A 15,419-nucleotide genomic window follows, 5' to 3' on the forward strand; every position below is an offset into this window, starting at 1 on the left:
ATCATCTCGGGCATCGCGGACCGCCACGGCATCCGCGGCGCAAACAACGCCGCCGCCGCCGCCGCCGCCGCCAGGAACCGCAACTCGCCGGCGGTGGCGGCGGCGGCGGCGAGCGCGTCGGGCTCGTCCCGCTCCGGCACGCCGGCGGCGACGACGTACGGCATCAACGACTTCATACGCATGATACCGCCCTTCATGCGCCGCCACGGCGGCCAGGCGGCCTCAAAGGCCCTGGTGGACCACTTCAACCAGTGGTGCGTCACGGGCCAGCAGTCGAGCGACTTCAAGGAGGCCCTGCGCCGCGTCGCCGTGCTGGACAAGCAGGGGTCCACCATGCGCGGCATCTGGAAGCTCAAGCCCGAGTTCAGGAACAGCCAGCCGCGCTTCGCCTGATTTTGCGTGGCCTTCTGTGTGGCTGGCTTTCTCAACCATTCTACCAACGAGTTGTATATGTTTTAATCAGCCCCGAGTGTGGCCTAGGTGGTTCCGCTTTGCCCCATTCCTTTTTAGCGGGTGTCGATAGGGGGGTTCCCGCCTACTGTATAAATATGTTGCACAATAAAAGGGACCTGGCACAAGGGAAGGGGTCAGGGGAAGACATCCAGCCCCGCATATCCTTCTACTCCAGGACAAAATTGATCAGGAAAGCTCTGTCGTCAGATTCATCTGGTGAAATTTTCTGTCTAGAATTTTTTTCATGCCCCCGCAGCCGTGCCAAAAGCATCATGCGACCATACCCGTGAAATGGAGACCAGGCAAATAGCAAGCCGTTCCCCTCGTAATAGTCAACGCCGCAAAAGAAGCCCAGATCCGCGAAACCAGAACCAACCCATACACAACCACCTGTCGGCGGCAGCCCCCGCCCACGAGCGCACGCGCTCAGAGACGGCGACCACGGCGACCACCCTTGCGGCGGGTCGAGTCGGAGGGAGTCGGGGTGACGTCCTCGATGCGGCCGATCTTCATGCCCGAACGGGCCAGGGCGCGGAGAGCCGACTGGGCGCCGGGGCCGGGGGTCTTGGTGCCGTTGCCTGTGGTTGTGGTTTGTCAGCATGCATGGATGCTGTCAGAGGGAGGAAGCACGCCGCGCGGGCACCAACCTCCAGTGGCACGGATCTTGATGTGCAGGGCCGTGATGCCCAGCTCCTTGCAGCGGGCGGCGACGTCCTGGGCAGCCAACATGGCGGCGTAGGGCGACGACTCGTCACGGTCGGCCTTGACCTTCATGCCACCGGTGACACGGCAGATGGTTTCGCGACCGCTGGAATCACCCATGGCGGTTAGCTTACGAACCAAAACCAGCGAAACCGAGAGAGGGAGGGGGTAGCCCGTGGGTTGGCAGAAGACCGCCTCCCACAGACAGCCCCCTCGTATGCCCGTCCACGAGCGCCCCCTCCCCCATCTGCGCAATTCCTGGCGTTTCTTTCTCTTTCTTCGCTCGAGTGCGTATTTACCTCAGATCGGTGACGTGGACGAAGGTGTCGTTGAAGGAAGCGAAGATACGGGCAACGCCAAAAACGAGCTCGCCTAGTGATCGCGGGGGACGGTTTTGTTAGCGAATCGCAGGTGCGCAACTGAGGGGAAGATGGCCAAACCGCCGTCGGCCGGCCTCGCCTGTCCTCGCCGTCACTTACCCTCACGGACCTGGGGGCCCAGGGAGATGTTCTCCTGGGCGGGACGCTGAGTCTTCTTCGGGGCCATTTTGGAATTGGTTGTCTTGACGGTGGCTGTGGTTGTTGTTGTCGTTGGTGGCTCTCCGGCTTTGCTTGGAAGAGACGAGAATAATTGCAGGTGCTTGCGACTGTGTGGGACGTTCTTTCGGTCCAGGCCAGCGGCGGTCAAAAATGGCAGAAAAAAGCGAGAAATCGAAAAAGCCCTAGCAAAACCCAAACCCTAACAGTAGCAGGAGCCAATCAGAGGGCGACTTGGACCCCCCGATTTTTTTTTTCATGTGTGGGAACCCACCCACCGCCTTTTGCAAGTCTTTTCCTCGTCCCTGAAATTTAAACATCTCGACTTCCACCTTTTTTTTTCTTCCTTAGTACACCCAAGTCTCTAGACCATTTCGGAGGTTCTTTCTCGATCCCAACGCCAAAATGTCGGCCGCTACGTATGGCAACCTCCCTTCCCCTTGATCTGCCCGATCTTGCTGTCGTCGGTCGAGACGTCGCGAAAGTTGCAGATTGTCGTGGTCCTCTCGCTGGAGGTCGACTGCACAGCCATGTCCAGCCCCCTTGGGCCGGCTTGTGTTTGTGCATCGTCGCCAGCTCGAACTTTCCTTCGCCTCTCCCTCTTTTCTCCAGGTCTGAAACAATGACTTGCGGACTGAGAGATGTTGCGAAGGGTGTTGGGGAAAAAGAGACTCGCTCTCTTCTCCCTTAAATCCATTGCCGCTTGCCAACCCACCAAAGGGCCACCGCCTGGGATATGGCCGGCTGGTCCTGGGAGCGCGATCGTGCATATTTTCCCAAAGCATGCTTGCTTTTTGCTCGCTGCAAAGGGGTGTTGTTGGATGAGTGTCAGCGGTCGACAAGGAAGCAATTGCTTGACAGGCTCCCTTGTGGGCATTGAAAGCTTTGCATCTTGGATCCATCTCACCGATCAAGTTCATCTTTCGAGTTAGCCACCCGAGAATGTCGCATCTTGGCAGCAGTTCTCAACCGGCGCTCTTGATCCATACCATCACGGTATGCCGGACCGCGTACTAATCTGATCATGTCGGAACAGTGTCCCCACCAAGGACCAGATCCTGGTCCCCGAGACCCTTCTCAAGAAGCGCAAGAGCCAGGAGAAGGCTCGCGCCGAGAAGCTCGCTGAGATTGAGAACAAGAAGAAGGTCAGTGACGCCAGCCTTTGCTTGTGTGGATACTTTTTCGGAGTGGAAGGAATGATGGAAAACATACACCTGCGGACTAGACTTCGTTCGATGCTGTCGCAACATACCATCTTTCGGGTCTGACCTTATCACGAGGAAACCCATGCTTGACCACACAAGCTTGCTGTCTTGGCTTGCGGCCCATGCTAACATGATACCTCGACTCCAGGCCAACAAGGAGAAACGCCAGGTCATCTTCAAGCGTGCTGAGAAGTACGTCAAGGAGTACCGCGATGCCGAGCGCGAGAAGATCCGCCTCCACCGCGTCGCCAAGCAGAGCGGCGAGTTCTACGTCCCCGCCGAGCAGAAGTTGATCTTCGTCGTGCGCATCAAGGGTATCAACAAGATTGCCCCCAAGCCGCGCAAGATCCTTCAGCTCCTCCGTCTTCTCCAGATCAACAACGGTGTCTTTGTCCGCGTCACCAAGGCCACCATGGAGATGATCAAGGTCGTCGAGCCCTGGGTCGCCTACGGTTACCCCAACCTGAAGAGCATCAAGGAGCTCATCTACAAGCGCGGATACGGCAAGGTCAACAAGCAGCGCATTGCCCTGACCGACAACTCCATCATCGAGGAGAACCTTGGCAAGTACGGCATCATCTGCGTGGAGGACCTGATCCACGAGATCTCCACCGTCGGCCCCAACTTCAAGCAGGCCTCCAACTTCCTGTGGCCCTTCAAGCTCAGCAACCCCAACGGCGGTTTCCGCACCCGCAAGTTCAAGCACTTCATCGAGGGTGGTGACCTGGGCAACCGCGAGGAGAACATCAACGCCCTGATTAGGCAGATGAACTAGATTCCTTCTTGTTTGTCTGTTCCGGGTGTCTGGGCGAGGGGATTGGGTTGGCTTTTTTCGGTCTTGGCACTACAAAAATGGCATGGATGCACGGCGTTTTGAGCAAAAGCACAGGGGCTTTTGATGGGAATTGATGACTTCTAAGACAACTGCACGTCTCCGCGGCCAATGTGATCAAGCCTCCCTTATCTCTTTCATGTTCATGTCCGGCCCATTGGTGCAGAGTGAATAAACCTGAGGGGCGAGGCCGATGCTGCACAGTAGCGTATCTGCGCAAAGCTCTATTACGCTCAATACAGACATCTTGTTATTTTGAAGCTAAAGTTGTACATGTATATGCTCGGCCTCGGCCACATTCATATCTTGATGTCGAAGCTTGTGCCGCAGCCACAACTGCTTGTTGCCAGAGGGTTGTCGACAATCTTGAACTGCGAGCCTATTAGCTCCATTGTGAAGTCGACCTTGCTGCCCTTCAGCAGCTCTAGTGACGACGTGTCTAGAACAATTTTTGGTTCCGTGAGGCTGCCGGGACCGTCGCCATCGGAGAAGGTGAAGATGGTGTCGTCCTCGCCGAGTGCCTGCTCGGATGGCTCGGAGGAATCCGAGGTCGAGGACGGTTCGGGGGTCGGGGGGGAAGCCGGCAGGGACGACGGGAGTGTGATGAGGCGCATCAGGTATTGGAAGCCATGGCAGCCGCCGCTCTCGACTTGGACGCGCAAGGCAAGGTGCGGATTCGCATCCTTGGCCATGATATCGGATAGCCTCTGGGGCGAGGGGGGGTTTGTTGCACCGGCATCAGCATCAGTCAACAGCACGTTGCGGGGGGAGTAGTGTAATACCTTGGCCGCCCTTGGCGTGATCTCCAGGCCCATCTCGTTGCCATCCTCGTCCCTTTGGGGGTTGAACAGGGTCTTGGTCGCCCGCCGGGCCGGGGTCACGGAGAAAAAGTGTGCGTTCGCATGGCGGCGGGGTCCGGCGCTCCGGGCCGGCACCGCTGCGGCTGCGGGGCGGCGCGGGGGTTGGGCGGCATGGGCCGGCGCCGAGATCGGGGTGGCGGCCCGGTGGCTGTGGCTGCTGCGGCTGCCGAAGGAGCGAGAGGTGGCTGCGGCTGGCGGGGGGAGCAGGACGTCGAGGAGGGGCGAGGACGCTGCCGCCGCCGCCGCCGATGACAGGGACCTCCTGGACGTGATCTGGAGAAACAGCCTGGCGGCGGATACCGAGTTGGCGCAGGCCATGGCGAGCGAGAGGGAGGGGGGTTGCGGCGGGGGTTTTGGAGCGCACGCGGGGAGAGGGGGGAGGAAGTCGAAGCGCGGCTCGTCAAAACGGGGCACTGCCGTGGTGGTATCGTACGGGCGTTATTTCGGCGCATGCATTTCTAATCGGAAAAAATCACCACCGGCTCTCGGCTACGAGTGATGTCACGGCGGAGGTGCGCGGCAGAATTAAGAACCCCCAATTGTCTCTAGCAGCTTATGTCAGCAGGGTATTCGGCTCGATGCTGACGAGGGGAAATGGAAGCCAACGAGCTTCTCCACCACGAACGAGATCAGAACAAGGAAGTTCCACGCAGCCAAGGCCATGTTTTACGTTGGTTGCTCAGCACAACTGCTCGCGCAGACGCTCACTGGCCCCCTTTTCGCAAAACGAGCGCTCCTTCAAAAGACAGGAAATTGGTACTGATCTCACTAATAAAGTGGAAAGAGGACAAGTCAGGGTTGTCAGAGGTGCGTATTTTCTTTGTCCTCCATGCCTCGGACGCGGATCTCTCGTCGCAGGCATCCCTTTTGAGAGCCAACGCTGTCCTTCCAGGAACATGCAAGCCTGTCTTGTCGAAGCTGTGGGGGTCATGCTGCGACCAGCTGCCCAGCCACAGGTGGTGGGGGCAGAGGCAACCATGTTCCCCAGATTTGTGCTAGGGCAAGCACTGCAACCTGGGTCCACCGCACTGGCCCACGGCAACCGGCAGTGAGCGAGCATTCCACCTTGCAAACGTCGGGGCTGACCTGGCCTTGCAATATACCACAAACAAGTCTCCCAGACTCAGGTGGATCGACGGCGGCGCAGCTTGTGGAATCCATCTCAGTGTTTATGCTCGTGTTCTTGCTGCACATGTTCCATCCCAGACTCGTCATGACCCCGTCCGTCTGGGTCCTCCTAGCCGGCACCTTTCCCCCGGCGAGCGGTAAATGGCCCACTGGGATAACCTAAACCCCCACCAGAGTTTCCCATGGTGAGGGGGCCGGCAGTTCTCTGGTTGGTCGAGCTGCCGACCAGAGACAGCGGGCAGAACAGACGGGTCTGAATCCTACGAGCGTGCCGCAGAATGGGCCGAGTCCCAGCCTGCCGAACAAAGACCCCGGTCTCGAAGGAGGCTCGGTGTTGGGCAGTCTGGGCAATGATAGCAAAAAAGCAATGGCATAACTGCTCATGTGGCCGTCCATCCTTCTCCAAGTGGCTGAGGGGGCACTTAACTACAGGCAGGGAGCCCTCTGCTAGTATAGGCGTACCTGTCGTTTACTCTTACCTTTTCCATCCCTACCTGTCTCCTTATCTGCTGTCTGCCTAACCTGCCTGTGCAGACAGCGCAGACAGAACCACACCTTTTCCGGCAACAAAGGAAGTCTCTGTATGACTGTTTCAGTATCGTCTTGGCCAAATCGACCATCATGACGGCTGGGACAGACGACATGTCCAACGTGGGCGTCACTGCCCTGGCGCTGGGGTTTGTGATAAACCACTGCGTAGTTCTGGGCCTGGCCCTCTTGGTTCTGCGCGCCGCCTACCGCCGCTATGCAACCCCCCTCCGTCGCCTGCCGGGTCCTTTCCTGGCCTCCTTCTCGCGCGTCTGGAAGTTCCGGTCGACCTACTCGATGCGCACGCACCTCGACCACGTGGAACTGCACCAAAAGTACGGCCCCTTTGTGCGGATCGCGCCCAACGAGGTCTCGGTCGCGTCCCCGGAGGCGGCGCGGCTGGTGCTGAGCGCGGGTAAGCGCTTCTACAAGACGGACTTCTACTCGGTCTTCCCGCCGGCCGAGAGCCCCGACATCTTCACCGAGGTGCGCGAGCACGTGCACGCGCAGAAGAAGAAGGTGGCCAACGTGCCCTACAGCATGGCCGCCATGCAGCAGCTCGGCCCCTTCATCGACGACACCATCGAGCTGCTCGCCCGGAGGCTCGACGGTATGGCCAACTCGCAGGCCAAGGACGCCCGGGGCCCGCGCTTCGACCTCGGCGCGTGGCTGCACTACTTCGCCTTTGACGTGCTCGGCGAGGTGGCCTTTAGCAGGAGCTTCGGGTTCCTCGCCGAGGGGAAGGACGTCGAGGGCGCCATCGCCATCATCGACCGCTCCCAGCGCTACAACGGCATCGTCGGCCAGGTGCCCTTCCTCGACCGGCTGCTGCGGCGGAACCCGCTCTGGGCCCTGGTGCCCAGCCTCAACACGGCCAACGCCCCCATAACCCGCATGGCCCTGGAGGAGCTCGCCCGCCGCCAGCCGTTTGATAAGGACAGCGAGGGAAAGTTTCGGGGTGGTGATGGGAGGCAGGACCTTTTGGCTAGCTTGATCAAGGGCCACCTCAAAGATCCTAAGAGATTCTCACAAGCCGACGTTTTTGCCGTTGCGCACGGTGCCATGTAAGTGATTCTTTTTTGTCGATTTCACATAGCGACAGCCCTTGTAGCTCACAGGTGATCCCAGCTTCGCCGGATCCGACTCGACCGCCTCGACCATGCAGTCCTTCTTCTGGCACGTCATGTCGGACGAGCGGGTTCACAAGATCCTGACGGACGAGGTCCTCGCGGCGGCTGAGACGGGCGGGATCCCGGCGTCGGGCAACGTCACGTGGGCCGAGGCGCAGGCGCTCCCGTACTTCCAGGCCTGCCTCAAGGAGGCGATGCGCGTGCGGCCGGCCGTCGGGCTCAACATCACCAGGCTCGTGCCCCCCGAGGGCGCCGAGCTCGACGGCCGCCCCTTCCCCGGCGGCACGCGCCTCGCCGTCAACGGCTGGGTCCTGCACCGCGACCGCGACGTCTTTGGCAAGGACGCGGACGCGTACAGGCCCGAGCGCTGGCTCGAGGACGCCGAGGAAGCAAAGAGGATGGAGCGGTACATGTTCCAGGTATGTCTCTCGAAGTTGTGTCCTGGCGTATGAGCCGCCGGGTTGTGTTGTTTGATCATGTTGGATCTGTATCTGACACTGACGTACGTCTATGGGGGATTGCAGTTTGGAGGGGGTGCTCATGTCTGCATCGGGAGGAACCTGGCGCTGCTAGAGATCAACAAGGTGATCCCCAGGCTTCTCCGAGATTACAGGTTCCAGCTCGTCCACCCTGGGCGGCCCCTCAAGGCGCATGCGACATTTTTCGTAGTTCAGGAGGGGCTGGACGTTTACATCTCCAAGAGGGCGAGGGAGTTTTAGAGGAGTTTGCGGCTTGGGATCTTGAGTTCGGGATCCAGTCGCAGGGGGTAATGTAGGAGGTGGCTGCCGTGTGAGTTGAACGACGGCAAGGGGTAAGTGTGTAGTGGGTTTCAAGCGCAATGGGTTCAATCATTCGATAATGACGTAAGCGGGTTTGTATTTCTGTTGCTCATATGGTATCAAAATAACGTCCCTGGAAGGGATAAAGCAAGAAAGTAAAAAGAAAAAAAAAGGCCTATGAAGATACAGTGTAAGAAGTGAAGTAAAGCCGGCTAGCCGCGGCAGTTTTCTCCCCAAAAAAATACAAAAATTCCACCTACTGGACAATCTCAAAACGCTGACCAGCATTGCCGGCGCAGGGCCCGGTGACGAGCCTCCCACTGCTGCCCACGACGACGCAGACGCTGCCGTTCTCCCCCAGCGGGGCCAGGGTGAAAGAAGCAGCCGACGCGGCATCGATCTTGAACAGCTGGCCCGCGTTGGTCTCGCCGCCGCCGTCGGCGCGCCCGCCGCAGCTGAACATGGTGACGGTGTCGCCGGCGGCGCGGCGCGGGTCGACGCTGACGCAGCCGGCCATGAGCGAGCTGACGAGCAGGCTGCCGCCCTGGCGGCCGTCGTTGTGGCGGCCCGAGGTGACCACGTCGAAGCGCTCGTTGGGGGTTCCGTTGCAACCCCCGGTGTTGGAGACGGCGACGGGGATCAGGTTCTGCCGAAAGTCGCCCGCCGTGGGGTCGACGGAGAGGCAGCGCCCGTCGGCGGTGCGGATCTGCACGTTGGTGAAGGAGCGCTGGGCCGTGGGGTCGCGCTGCTGCGCCTCGGCGGCGGCGCTGGGCTGGAGGGTGCCGCCCGCGCGGGAGACGGGGACGGGGGTGGTGGGGTTGGGGATGGCCTTGTTGTTGCCGTTGTTGCCGTTGTTGCCACCCCCGTTCCCAGCCGGCGAGGTCGGCGCCGGAGACGACCCGGCGCGGCCGACAGAGGTGGTGGCCGCCGGCGCCCTGGTCGCACCTCTGCCGTTTCCGGCACTGGAAGACGAGGTCGCCGCTGGCGGCTGCTGCTGTCCGTTGCCACCTCCGTTGCCGCCGTTGTTGTTGTTGTTGTTGTTGTTGTTGCCGCCGCCACCGCCGCCGCCGCCGCCGGCACCCTCGATGGTGAACTTCTGGCCCGCGTCTCCGGCGTTGCAGTTGGCAACGTCGAGAGCGTTGCCCTTCACGGTGAAACACGTGCCCTTGGCGTTGTTGGGCTCGAAAGTAAGGGACGCGGCGTTGCCGGAAAAGGCGAACTGCTGCGAGGACGTTGCTTGACCACCTAAAACACGAGGTTTATTAGCAGGAGAAGAACGAAGAACTCAACGGAGGTGTGTTTGGTCCAAGGAGAAGCACCCACCACCGTCGGCGCGGCCGCCGCAGGAAAACAGCAGGGCCTGGTTCCCTGCGGCGCGGCGGGGGTCAAAGTTGAAGCAGGCCTGGGTCAGGGTGCTGACGACGAGCATCGAGTTGGGCTGGTCAATGTGCTTCCCGGCCGTGATGATGTCGAAGCCCTGCCCGTCCTTGCTGCCGCACGGGGCGACCTGGATCGGGGTCAGGTTCGCGCGGAAGTCCCCGGACAGCTTGTCTATGGTGAGGCAGTTTCCGTTGGACGTCTGCTCGCGTTGCCCAAGGTCAGCCACGGTCTGGGGAGATATTGGAGGCAGGCATCGGGCTGACGCACCTTGATCTGGACATCGGAGCGGAACCGAGTTGCGCCGTTGTCGCGCTGCTGGGCCTCCTTGGTCGCCTCCTCGTTCAGCGAAGGGACAATGGGGCTGGCGGCTGCGAGGGCCGCATAGGCAATGACGGTAGAGAGCTTGAAAAACATGTTGCAGGTGGATGCCTCGGAGGTTTGGAGTTGAAGGAGTGTATGATCAGCTTGCCGGGTGGGCGAGAGAATGGAAACCTGCACAGCAGGGTGAGTGAAAAGGAGCGTCTTGAAGCTATTCACAGAAATGAAGTGAAGGGAAAGAACAAGAAAGGAAATCTTCACAAAAGGAGAACAGACAGATGCCGGATTGGGTTGATGAGCAGACGATCCATTTTCTAGGCGAAGCGACGGCGAACTAGACTTTATAGTATCTCACATGGTGATGGTCAGGGCACGGGTATCATGGCATCCAATGTGGCTGGCTGAAAACAAAGAGCGGCTAAGGTGAAGCTCCTGAGGAGGTGCAGAGGGATAGAGGCTTGCTTGTGCGACGTGCAAAGTCCTGCAATAATCCAATAGCGCGGCTTCCACTCCAGCAAACAAGTTTCAAGTCGACCTTGACAGGCAGCGAGGAGGGCGGCTCTGGTTTCGTTTCGTCTGCGCAGCGGGCCTCTGCTCCCTCTGTGTGACTGGCTGGAGGGGTTCTGGATGCATGCCCCCTTAGCGCAGCGGGTGCTGCATGACAGGCCTCGGATTGACGCCGAGACCCTTACGTAGCGGCCGTCGCGGGAGCCCGGCAAGGGTTGTAAGCGCGCGCTCTTTTGGCGGGGACACAGCGCGAAAGCAAAAAAACAAAAAACAAAAAAAAAAAGGCAGCAGAGACCAGACAGGACAAGACCAGACCAGATCAGATCAGATCAGATCAGACGTCAGTTAACAGGCAAAAGGGATTCCTAGCGAGCAAGAGAAACAGCTGGCGTCTCTGCGTCACGCGAGTAATCGGATTGCTTCTTTGACGATGCCAGCTCAGGGGCTGCCTGTTTGAAACCCTACACGTTGGGCTAAAGTGATTGTCCCATCTGGTTGGGTTGTGAGGGTTTTTTGTGCTTAAACATGAGACGAAAACCCTCCGCTCAGGGGTGCCATTGACATGAAAGGAAACATGAGATTAATTAAGGGCACGGGCTCGGGCTCGAGGCGACAATCGACGACAACACCTTCTCCCAACTTTTTCTTGCGTCACCAAACCAAGAAGCCTACACCGACACGGTGAGCAGGTAAACTGCGCTCCACGTAAAAATAACTCGCAGCCGCCAGAAAAGCGCCGCTACCCGTCCACCCCGGGCCAGAAAGCCGCCTCAGCGGCTAGCAGGGCGTTCCACGTGCCCGCCGTCCGCTCCACAATCCCTGCCTGGACCGCCTGTCGTTGGGGCGGGTCCACGGCAGCCAGGGCCTGGCCCACAGCCCTGTCCAGCGTCCTCCCCAGACGGCTAACAAAGGCGGCGAACTCGGGGTTGGTCCAGTTGGGCATGAACTCCCTCCTCACCGCGCCGCCGTCCGCATCCTCCCCCTTGCCCGGCCGCTGGGCGCGCGCCCAGCTCCAGGCGTCGAGGTAGATGCGCTCGGTGCCCCAGAGGAGCACAGCGGCCTCGAGCCACGCGGGGGTCGGCGCGGCGGCGGCGGCGGCGTCGCGGGGGAGCACGGACGCGAACAGGGCCTCGAACTGGACCAGGCCCGGCAGCTTGGCCGACTGCAGCACCCGGCGCGGGTCGTCGGGGCTGGCGTCCAGGGCGAGGTCCAGGCCGTAGCGCCGGGCGACGTCGGCGAACATGACCTCCTCGCGGCGGAGGCCGACGAGCGCCTCGACGACCCACCCGACCAGCTCCGCCTCGGGGCTCGACTCGGCAGCCGGGGAAGTCTGGTCCAGGTCCACAGCGTCGAGCACGCGCCCGGCGGCCTTGATGTAGCTGTGGATGTAGAGCCTGTCGTTGGCGAGCCAGCGCCCCAGCAGTTCCTTGGAGAGACGGCCTTGGGCGGCGGCGAGCAGGAACGGTGACTGTGTGGCTGCTTGGTACGAGGCCTGGTTCGACTCGAGCAGGTGCTCAGTCAAAGACCATGTGGCATCGATGTTTGCGTTTGAAGACGTCATTTTGTAGTGTGTGTGGCTCTTGATGCCTTCAGGATAGGTTCCCCCAGTCTTCCTGGGGTTTTCTGAAATCGACAATTGGTGACACTTAGCAATGTCTATGTCGTCATTCGCTCGTAATTGGGCAGTGCCACACGGTGGTAGTCCACTGCAGGAATAAACAATGAACGCATGCGCCGTCCACAGATCATCGTCCATGCATCACCAGGTCCGATGGCTGAAAAGAAGGCTTGCGATACAATCCCAGCTGAACACCCCCGCCCTCGCAATGGGCGCCACATCTGGAGCCAGCACAACCAACTGACGCGATTCGCAGCCGTGGGCGAAAACCAAGGCCCTTTTTAGTGCGGCTGAAGAGCGAGTTGGATCCCAAGCACAACGGCTAGGCGCGCCAGGGGGGGCCTGGAACGGCCCATCCATCAGCGCGGACCCCAGTGAGAATGCTGGGGTATGACGGGAACATGTCGAAAACACGTCGAAAACACGCCCGGCCCGCCCCTTTTTCTCACTTCTTTCTCGCTTCACATCACAATGGTGAAGCAGATTGAAATTCTGAAGCCGTAATCCCATTCGCTTTCCGCAATTGATTGAAGAGTGTCGTTGGCCTAGTATCTTTCAATTGGACAGACAATTAATTATGACCGCCAAGGTCCACCAAGCGCAGCCCAGCTCAGGTTCCGCACCCTTCTCCACCACCCATTCCATTCCCGGCCAAGAAGAGACGCACAAAGCTTTGTCTCATAGTCTAGTGGACTGTATAGGCAGCACAGCACCCGTCGATACCCGCCGACATGTCTCGGCGCCCGTCGGCCGAGGCCCCCGCAGGGAGCGCGACAACCCAGACCCAGGACTTTGCCCCCACCGCTAACGGCCCGCCGAGGCCCCCATCGCCATCCTCGCCGTCGCCACAGCCGTCGTCGTCGTCGTCCGACGACCTCCCCCAGGCGTCGCCCCACGTCCGCTACGACCTACGCGTCGACACCAGCTCCGATGGCCTCCCAAAAGCGTCGGCGGCGCCCAAGCAGGGCGTCGTCCGCGTCGGCACCGCAATGTCGCGCGCCCCTGACGGGCTTTCGCCCATCCTGCGCCGACGCAACACGCGCGCCGCCACCTTCCGCACCGTCGAGGACTTTGAGGACTTCGACGTGCGCACTGGCTGGCACCCCGGCGCCGAGCCCGGCGTCGATCCCAACAAGCCCGACGGCGGCCATGCTTCGATTGACGCCTTCCAGCACCCTTGCGAGATCACCGTCGTCGATTTTTCCCAGAAGGACATGGTCATGCACCACCTCGACAACGATACCCTGCCCGGCTTCCTGGAAGAGCCGCAGCCGCTGTGGGTGCGGTGCCGCTGGATCAACGTCAACGGCCTGAGCTGGGACGTCATACAGACGCTTGGCAAACACAAGCGACTGCACAAGTTGGCCATCGAGGACATCCTGAACACGAGAAACAGGACCAAGGCCGACTGGTACTCTACGCACGCATGCATCATCCTCACTCTCCAAAAACTGGTGCACCTGAAGGACCCCGAGGATTCCGACTCCGGTTCCGACGATGACGGTGCGAGCCGCTCCAGCAATGGGTCCGAAGGAGGGGGCTTTCGTCGGAAGCTGAAGCGCTGGTGGCGGTCAGGGTCAAAAACGGCCCAATCTGCTCCTAAAACGTCGTCGCTGCGCTCCATGGAGAACGGCCAGGGACAGGTTCCCCAGAATCTGGCCTCTCAGAACACCGGGCTCTCAGATATGTCGCAGGCGAACACGGTCAGGACGCTGCAGCGGTACCACGCGTCGCCCAACGATGCGCGGACTGACTTCATGGAAAAGTTCTCGGTGCTCTCGGAGAAGAACCTGGCCGTCACGGCGGAGCAGGTTTCCATCTTCATAACCGACGACAACACCGTCGTATCCTTCTTTGAGCTGTCGGCGGCCGACGTCGAGGTGCCTATCCTCACGCGGCTAGGCACGCCCGACACCATCCTGCGGCAGTCCTGCGATGCGTCCATGATAGGGCAGGCCATCATGGACGCCATCATCGATCTGGCCATCCCGGTGGCGGCGTGCTACGGCGACGTGATAGGCGACCTGGAGCTTGACGTCTTGACACGGCCAAACCTCACGCATACAAAGAAGGTCTACATCACCATCACCGAGATCAACAAGATGCTGAGCTTCATCAACCCCATCATCGGCCTGGTCAACTCGCTCCGGGACCACAAAACCGAGATGCATCAGGAGCTCGCGTCCCAGCATTTACAAAACCCAAAGAAGGGGGTTATCGTAACGTAAGAATTGGATTCGAGTGTGTGTTTTGCGACAGTCGATCAGAGGTACGAAGCTGATTATGATTATGGGACAGGCCCATGACGCACACGTATCTCGGCGACGTGCTCGATCACTGCGTCCTCATTACCGAAACGCTGCAGCAGCTGAGGGATCAGGCAGAGGGCATGATCGATCTGATCTTCAACACCATCTCGGCTTACCAGAACGAGAGCCTCAAGCAACTCACCCTGATGACGGTCGGTGCAGTTTTAACCCAGGCCGGGCGTTTGTGGAGAGAGTGCTGTACTGACATTTTTGGTGCCCCTTACAGATCATCTTCCTCCCGTTGACCTTCATCACCGGATACTTTGGACAGAATTTCCAGCCGTTTGACGTGTTGCAGTACGACGTGCAGTACTTGTGAGTGGAATACAGTCTATCCTCGCGTGCATGGCATCTGTTTTGCTGACGCCCTGCTTGCAGCTGGAAAATCTCCATCCCCACCGTCGCCGTCACCGTTGTCTTTGTGATGAGGGACATCATCTACGAGTCCGTCACCTCGATGCTGCAGAAGCGAGATATAGTGCGCGTGAGGGAGAGCAACAGGAAGCGGCGAAGAAATGCCGCCAAGGCGAAGACCAGCTGAGCCAGACAACTGAGCCAGACAGCTGAGTTGGATACTGAGCGTTGATACCCAGGGACACACGTAGATACTAGTTGGGTATGTCCGATAGAGTGGCACAGTGGATGCTTCACAAGATGTCGTATATCGTCCGTGCCCCTTCATGTGACACTGGCTCGACAAGCACTCGTTAATATTTTTAGATTCGCTCCTCTTGGCCTCGCCCTACTGCAGCCAATGGATACGGCAACTCGGTCACGCCACACCGCTCCGGTCCAGGAACCAAGGCACCTGCCTGTGCTGGCCGCCGTCGCCGTTCCTCAGCCACCGGCACTTCCCTTTCTGGGGAACCTGAAACGGCCCTGGTGGTGGGGGTGAAGCGCTGATTGGGCCTGGCGGGACGGGAACAGCTGGGGAGCCACGGCTGGCCGCTGTGGTGTGCATGCAGCACGATTGGGTCCCCCAAGCCGCGCTACTGTACCTCAGCTCGTGTTGATGGCTGACAGTCATGCATGCCAGCGACGCCAATGGCGGGCGCCACCAAGTCGACCAAGTCGTCGAACCTCGCATCTGGTTCATTCCGTGTTACACTTCCGTGCTACACCCCCTCTTCGTTT

General features: G+C 59.9%; 8 protein-coding genes across 9 annotated transcripts; 4 read left to right on the top strand and 4 right to left on the bottom strand.

Moving 5' to 3' along the window:
• Window positions 1-78: 78 nt before the first annotated feature.
• Window positions 79-789, top strand: GGTG_01118 (hypothetical protein). The gene has a single exon (XM_009218878.1). The coding sequence runs from the start codon at window positions 181-183 to the stop codon at window positions 391-393; it is 213 nt and encodes a 70-aa protein (XP_009217142.1). The 5' UTR covers window positions 79-180; the 3' UTR covers window positions 394-789.
• Window positions 636-1,828, bottom strand: GGTG_01119 (40S ribosomal protein S14). Its single transcript, XM_009218879.1, has 4 exons — window positions 1,635-1,828; window positions 1,455-1,527; window positions 1,101-1,261; window positions 636-1,031 (listed from the first exon to the last, which is right to left on the bottom strand). The coding sequence occupies exons 1-4, from the start codon at window positions 1,699-1,701 to the stop codon at window positions 880-882; spliced, it is 453 nt and encodes a 150-aa protein (XP_009217143.1). The 5' UTR covers window positions 1,702-1,828; the 3' UTR covers window positions 636-879.
• Window positions 1,829-1,983: 155 nt separating this feature from the next.
• GGTG_01120 (60S ribosomal protein L7) lies at window positions 1,984-4,063 on the top strand. The gene is made up of 3 exons (XM_009218880.1): window positions 1,984-2,110; window positions 2,728-2,836; window positions 3,045-4,063. The coding sequence occupies exons 1-3, from the start codon at window positions 2,097-2,099 to the stop codon at window positions 3,669-3,671; spliced, it is 750 nt and encodes a 249-aa protein (XP_009217144.1). The 5' UTR covers window positions 1,984-2,096; the 3' UTR covers window positions 3,672-4,063.
• Window positions 3,804-5,070, bottom strand: GGTG_01121 (mitochondrial protein required for iron metabolism). The gene is made up of 2 exons (XM_009218881.1): window positions 4,511-5,070; window positions 3,804-4,435 (listed from the first exon to the last, which is right to left on the bottom strand). The coding sequence occupies exons 1-2, from the start codon at window positions 4,904-4,906 to the stop codon at window positions 4,028-4,030; spliced, it is 804 nt and encodes a 267-aa protein (XP_009217145.1). The 5' UTR covers window positions 4,907-5,070; the 3' UTR covers window positions 3,804-4,027.
• On the top strand, window positions 4,924-8,531 carry GGTG_01122. 2 transcript variants are annotated; one of them, XM_009218882.1, is made up of 5 exons: window positions 4,924-5,395; window positions 6,251-7,308; window positions 7,373-7,793; window positions 7,899-8,343; window positions 8,453-8,531. In XM_009218882.1, the coding sequence occupies exons 1-4, from the start codon at window positions 5,183-5,185 to the stop codon at window positions 8,091-8,093; spliced, it is 1,887 nt and encodes a 628-aa protein (XP_009217146.1). In that variant the 5' UTR covers window positions 4,924-5,182; the 3' UTR covers window positions 8,094-8,343; window positions 8,453-8,531. The 2 variants fall into 2 exon arrangements, with proteins under 2 accessions (XP_009217146.1, XP_009217147.1); XM_009218883.1 differs by having other exon boundaries at window positions 5,130-7,308.
• On the bottom strand, window positions 8,302-10,423 carry GGTG_01123 (hypothetical protein). The gene is made up of 3 exons (XM_009218884.1): window positions 9,801-10,423; window positions 9,477-9,732; window positions 8,302-9,398 (listed from the first exon to the last, which is right to left on the bottom strand). Exons 1-3 carry the CDS (start codon window positions 9,945-9,947, stop codon window positions 8,410-8,412), a joined length of 1,392 nt encoding a protein of 463 aa, XP_009217148.1. The 5' UTR covers window positions 9,948-10,423; the 3' UTR covers window positions 8,302-8,409.
• A 322-nt stretch (window positions 10,424-10,745) lies between these two features.
• Window positions 10,746-12,208, bottom strand: GGTG_01124 (hypothetical protein). Its single transcript, XM_009218885.1, has one exon. The coding sequence runs from the start codon at window positions 12,112-12,114 to the stop codon at window positions 11,098-11,100; it is 1,017 nt and encodes a 338-aa protein (XP_009217149.1). The 5' UTR covers window positions 12,115-12,208; the 3' UTR covers window positions 10,746-11,097.
• Window positions 12,209-12,401: 193 nt separating this feature from the next.
• GGTG_01125 (hypothetical protein) lies at window positions 12,402-15,058 on the top strand. The gene is made up of 4 exons (XM_009218886.1): window positions 12,402-14,200; window positions 14,275-14,437; window positions 14,512-14,600; window positions 14,664-15,058. The coding sequence occupies exons 1-4, from the start codon at window positions 12,708-12,710 to the stop codon at window positions 14,824-14,826; spliced, it is 1,908 nt and encodes a 635-aa protein (XP_009217150.1). The 5' UTR covers window positions 12,402-12,707; the 3' UTR covers window positions 14,827-15,058.
• Window positions 15,059-15,419: the final 361 nt, after the last annotated feature.

This window comes from Gaeumannomyces tritici, assembly GCF_000145635.1.
Source record: "Gaeumannomyces tritici R3-111a-1 unplaced genomic scaffold supercont2.1, whole genome shotgun sequence".
In the NCBI taxonomy this organism is placed as follows: domain Eukaryota; kingdom Fungi; phylum Ascomycota; class Sordariomycetes; order Magnaporthales; family Magnaporthaceae; genus Gaeumannomyces; species Gaeumannomyces tritici.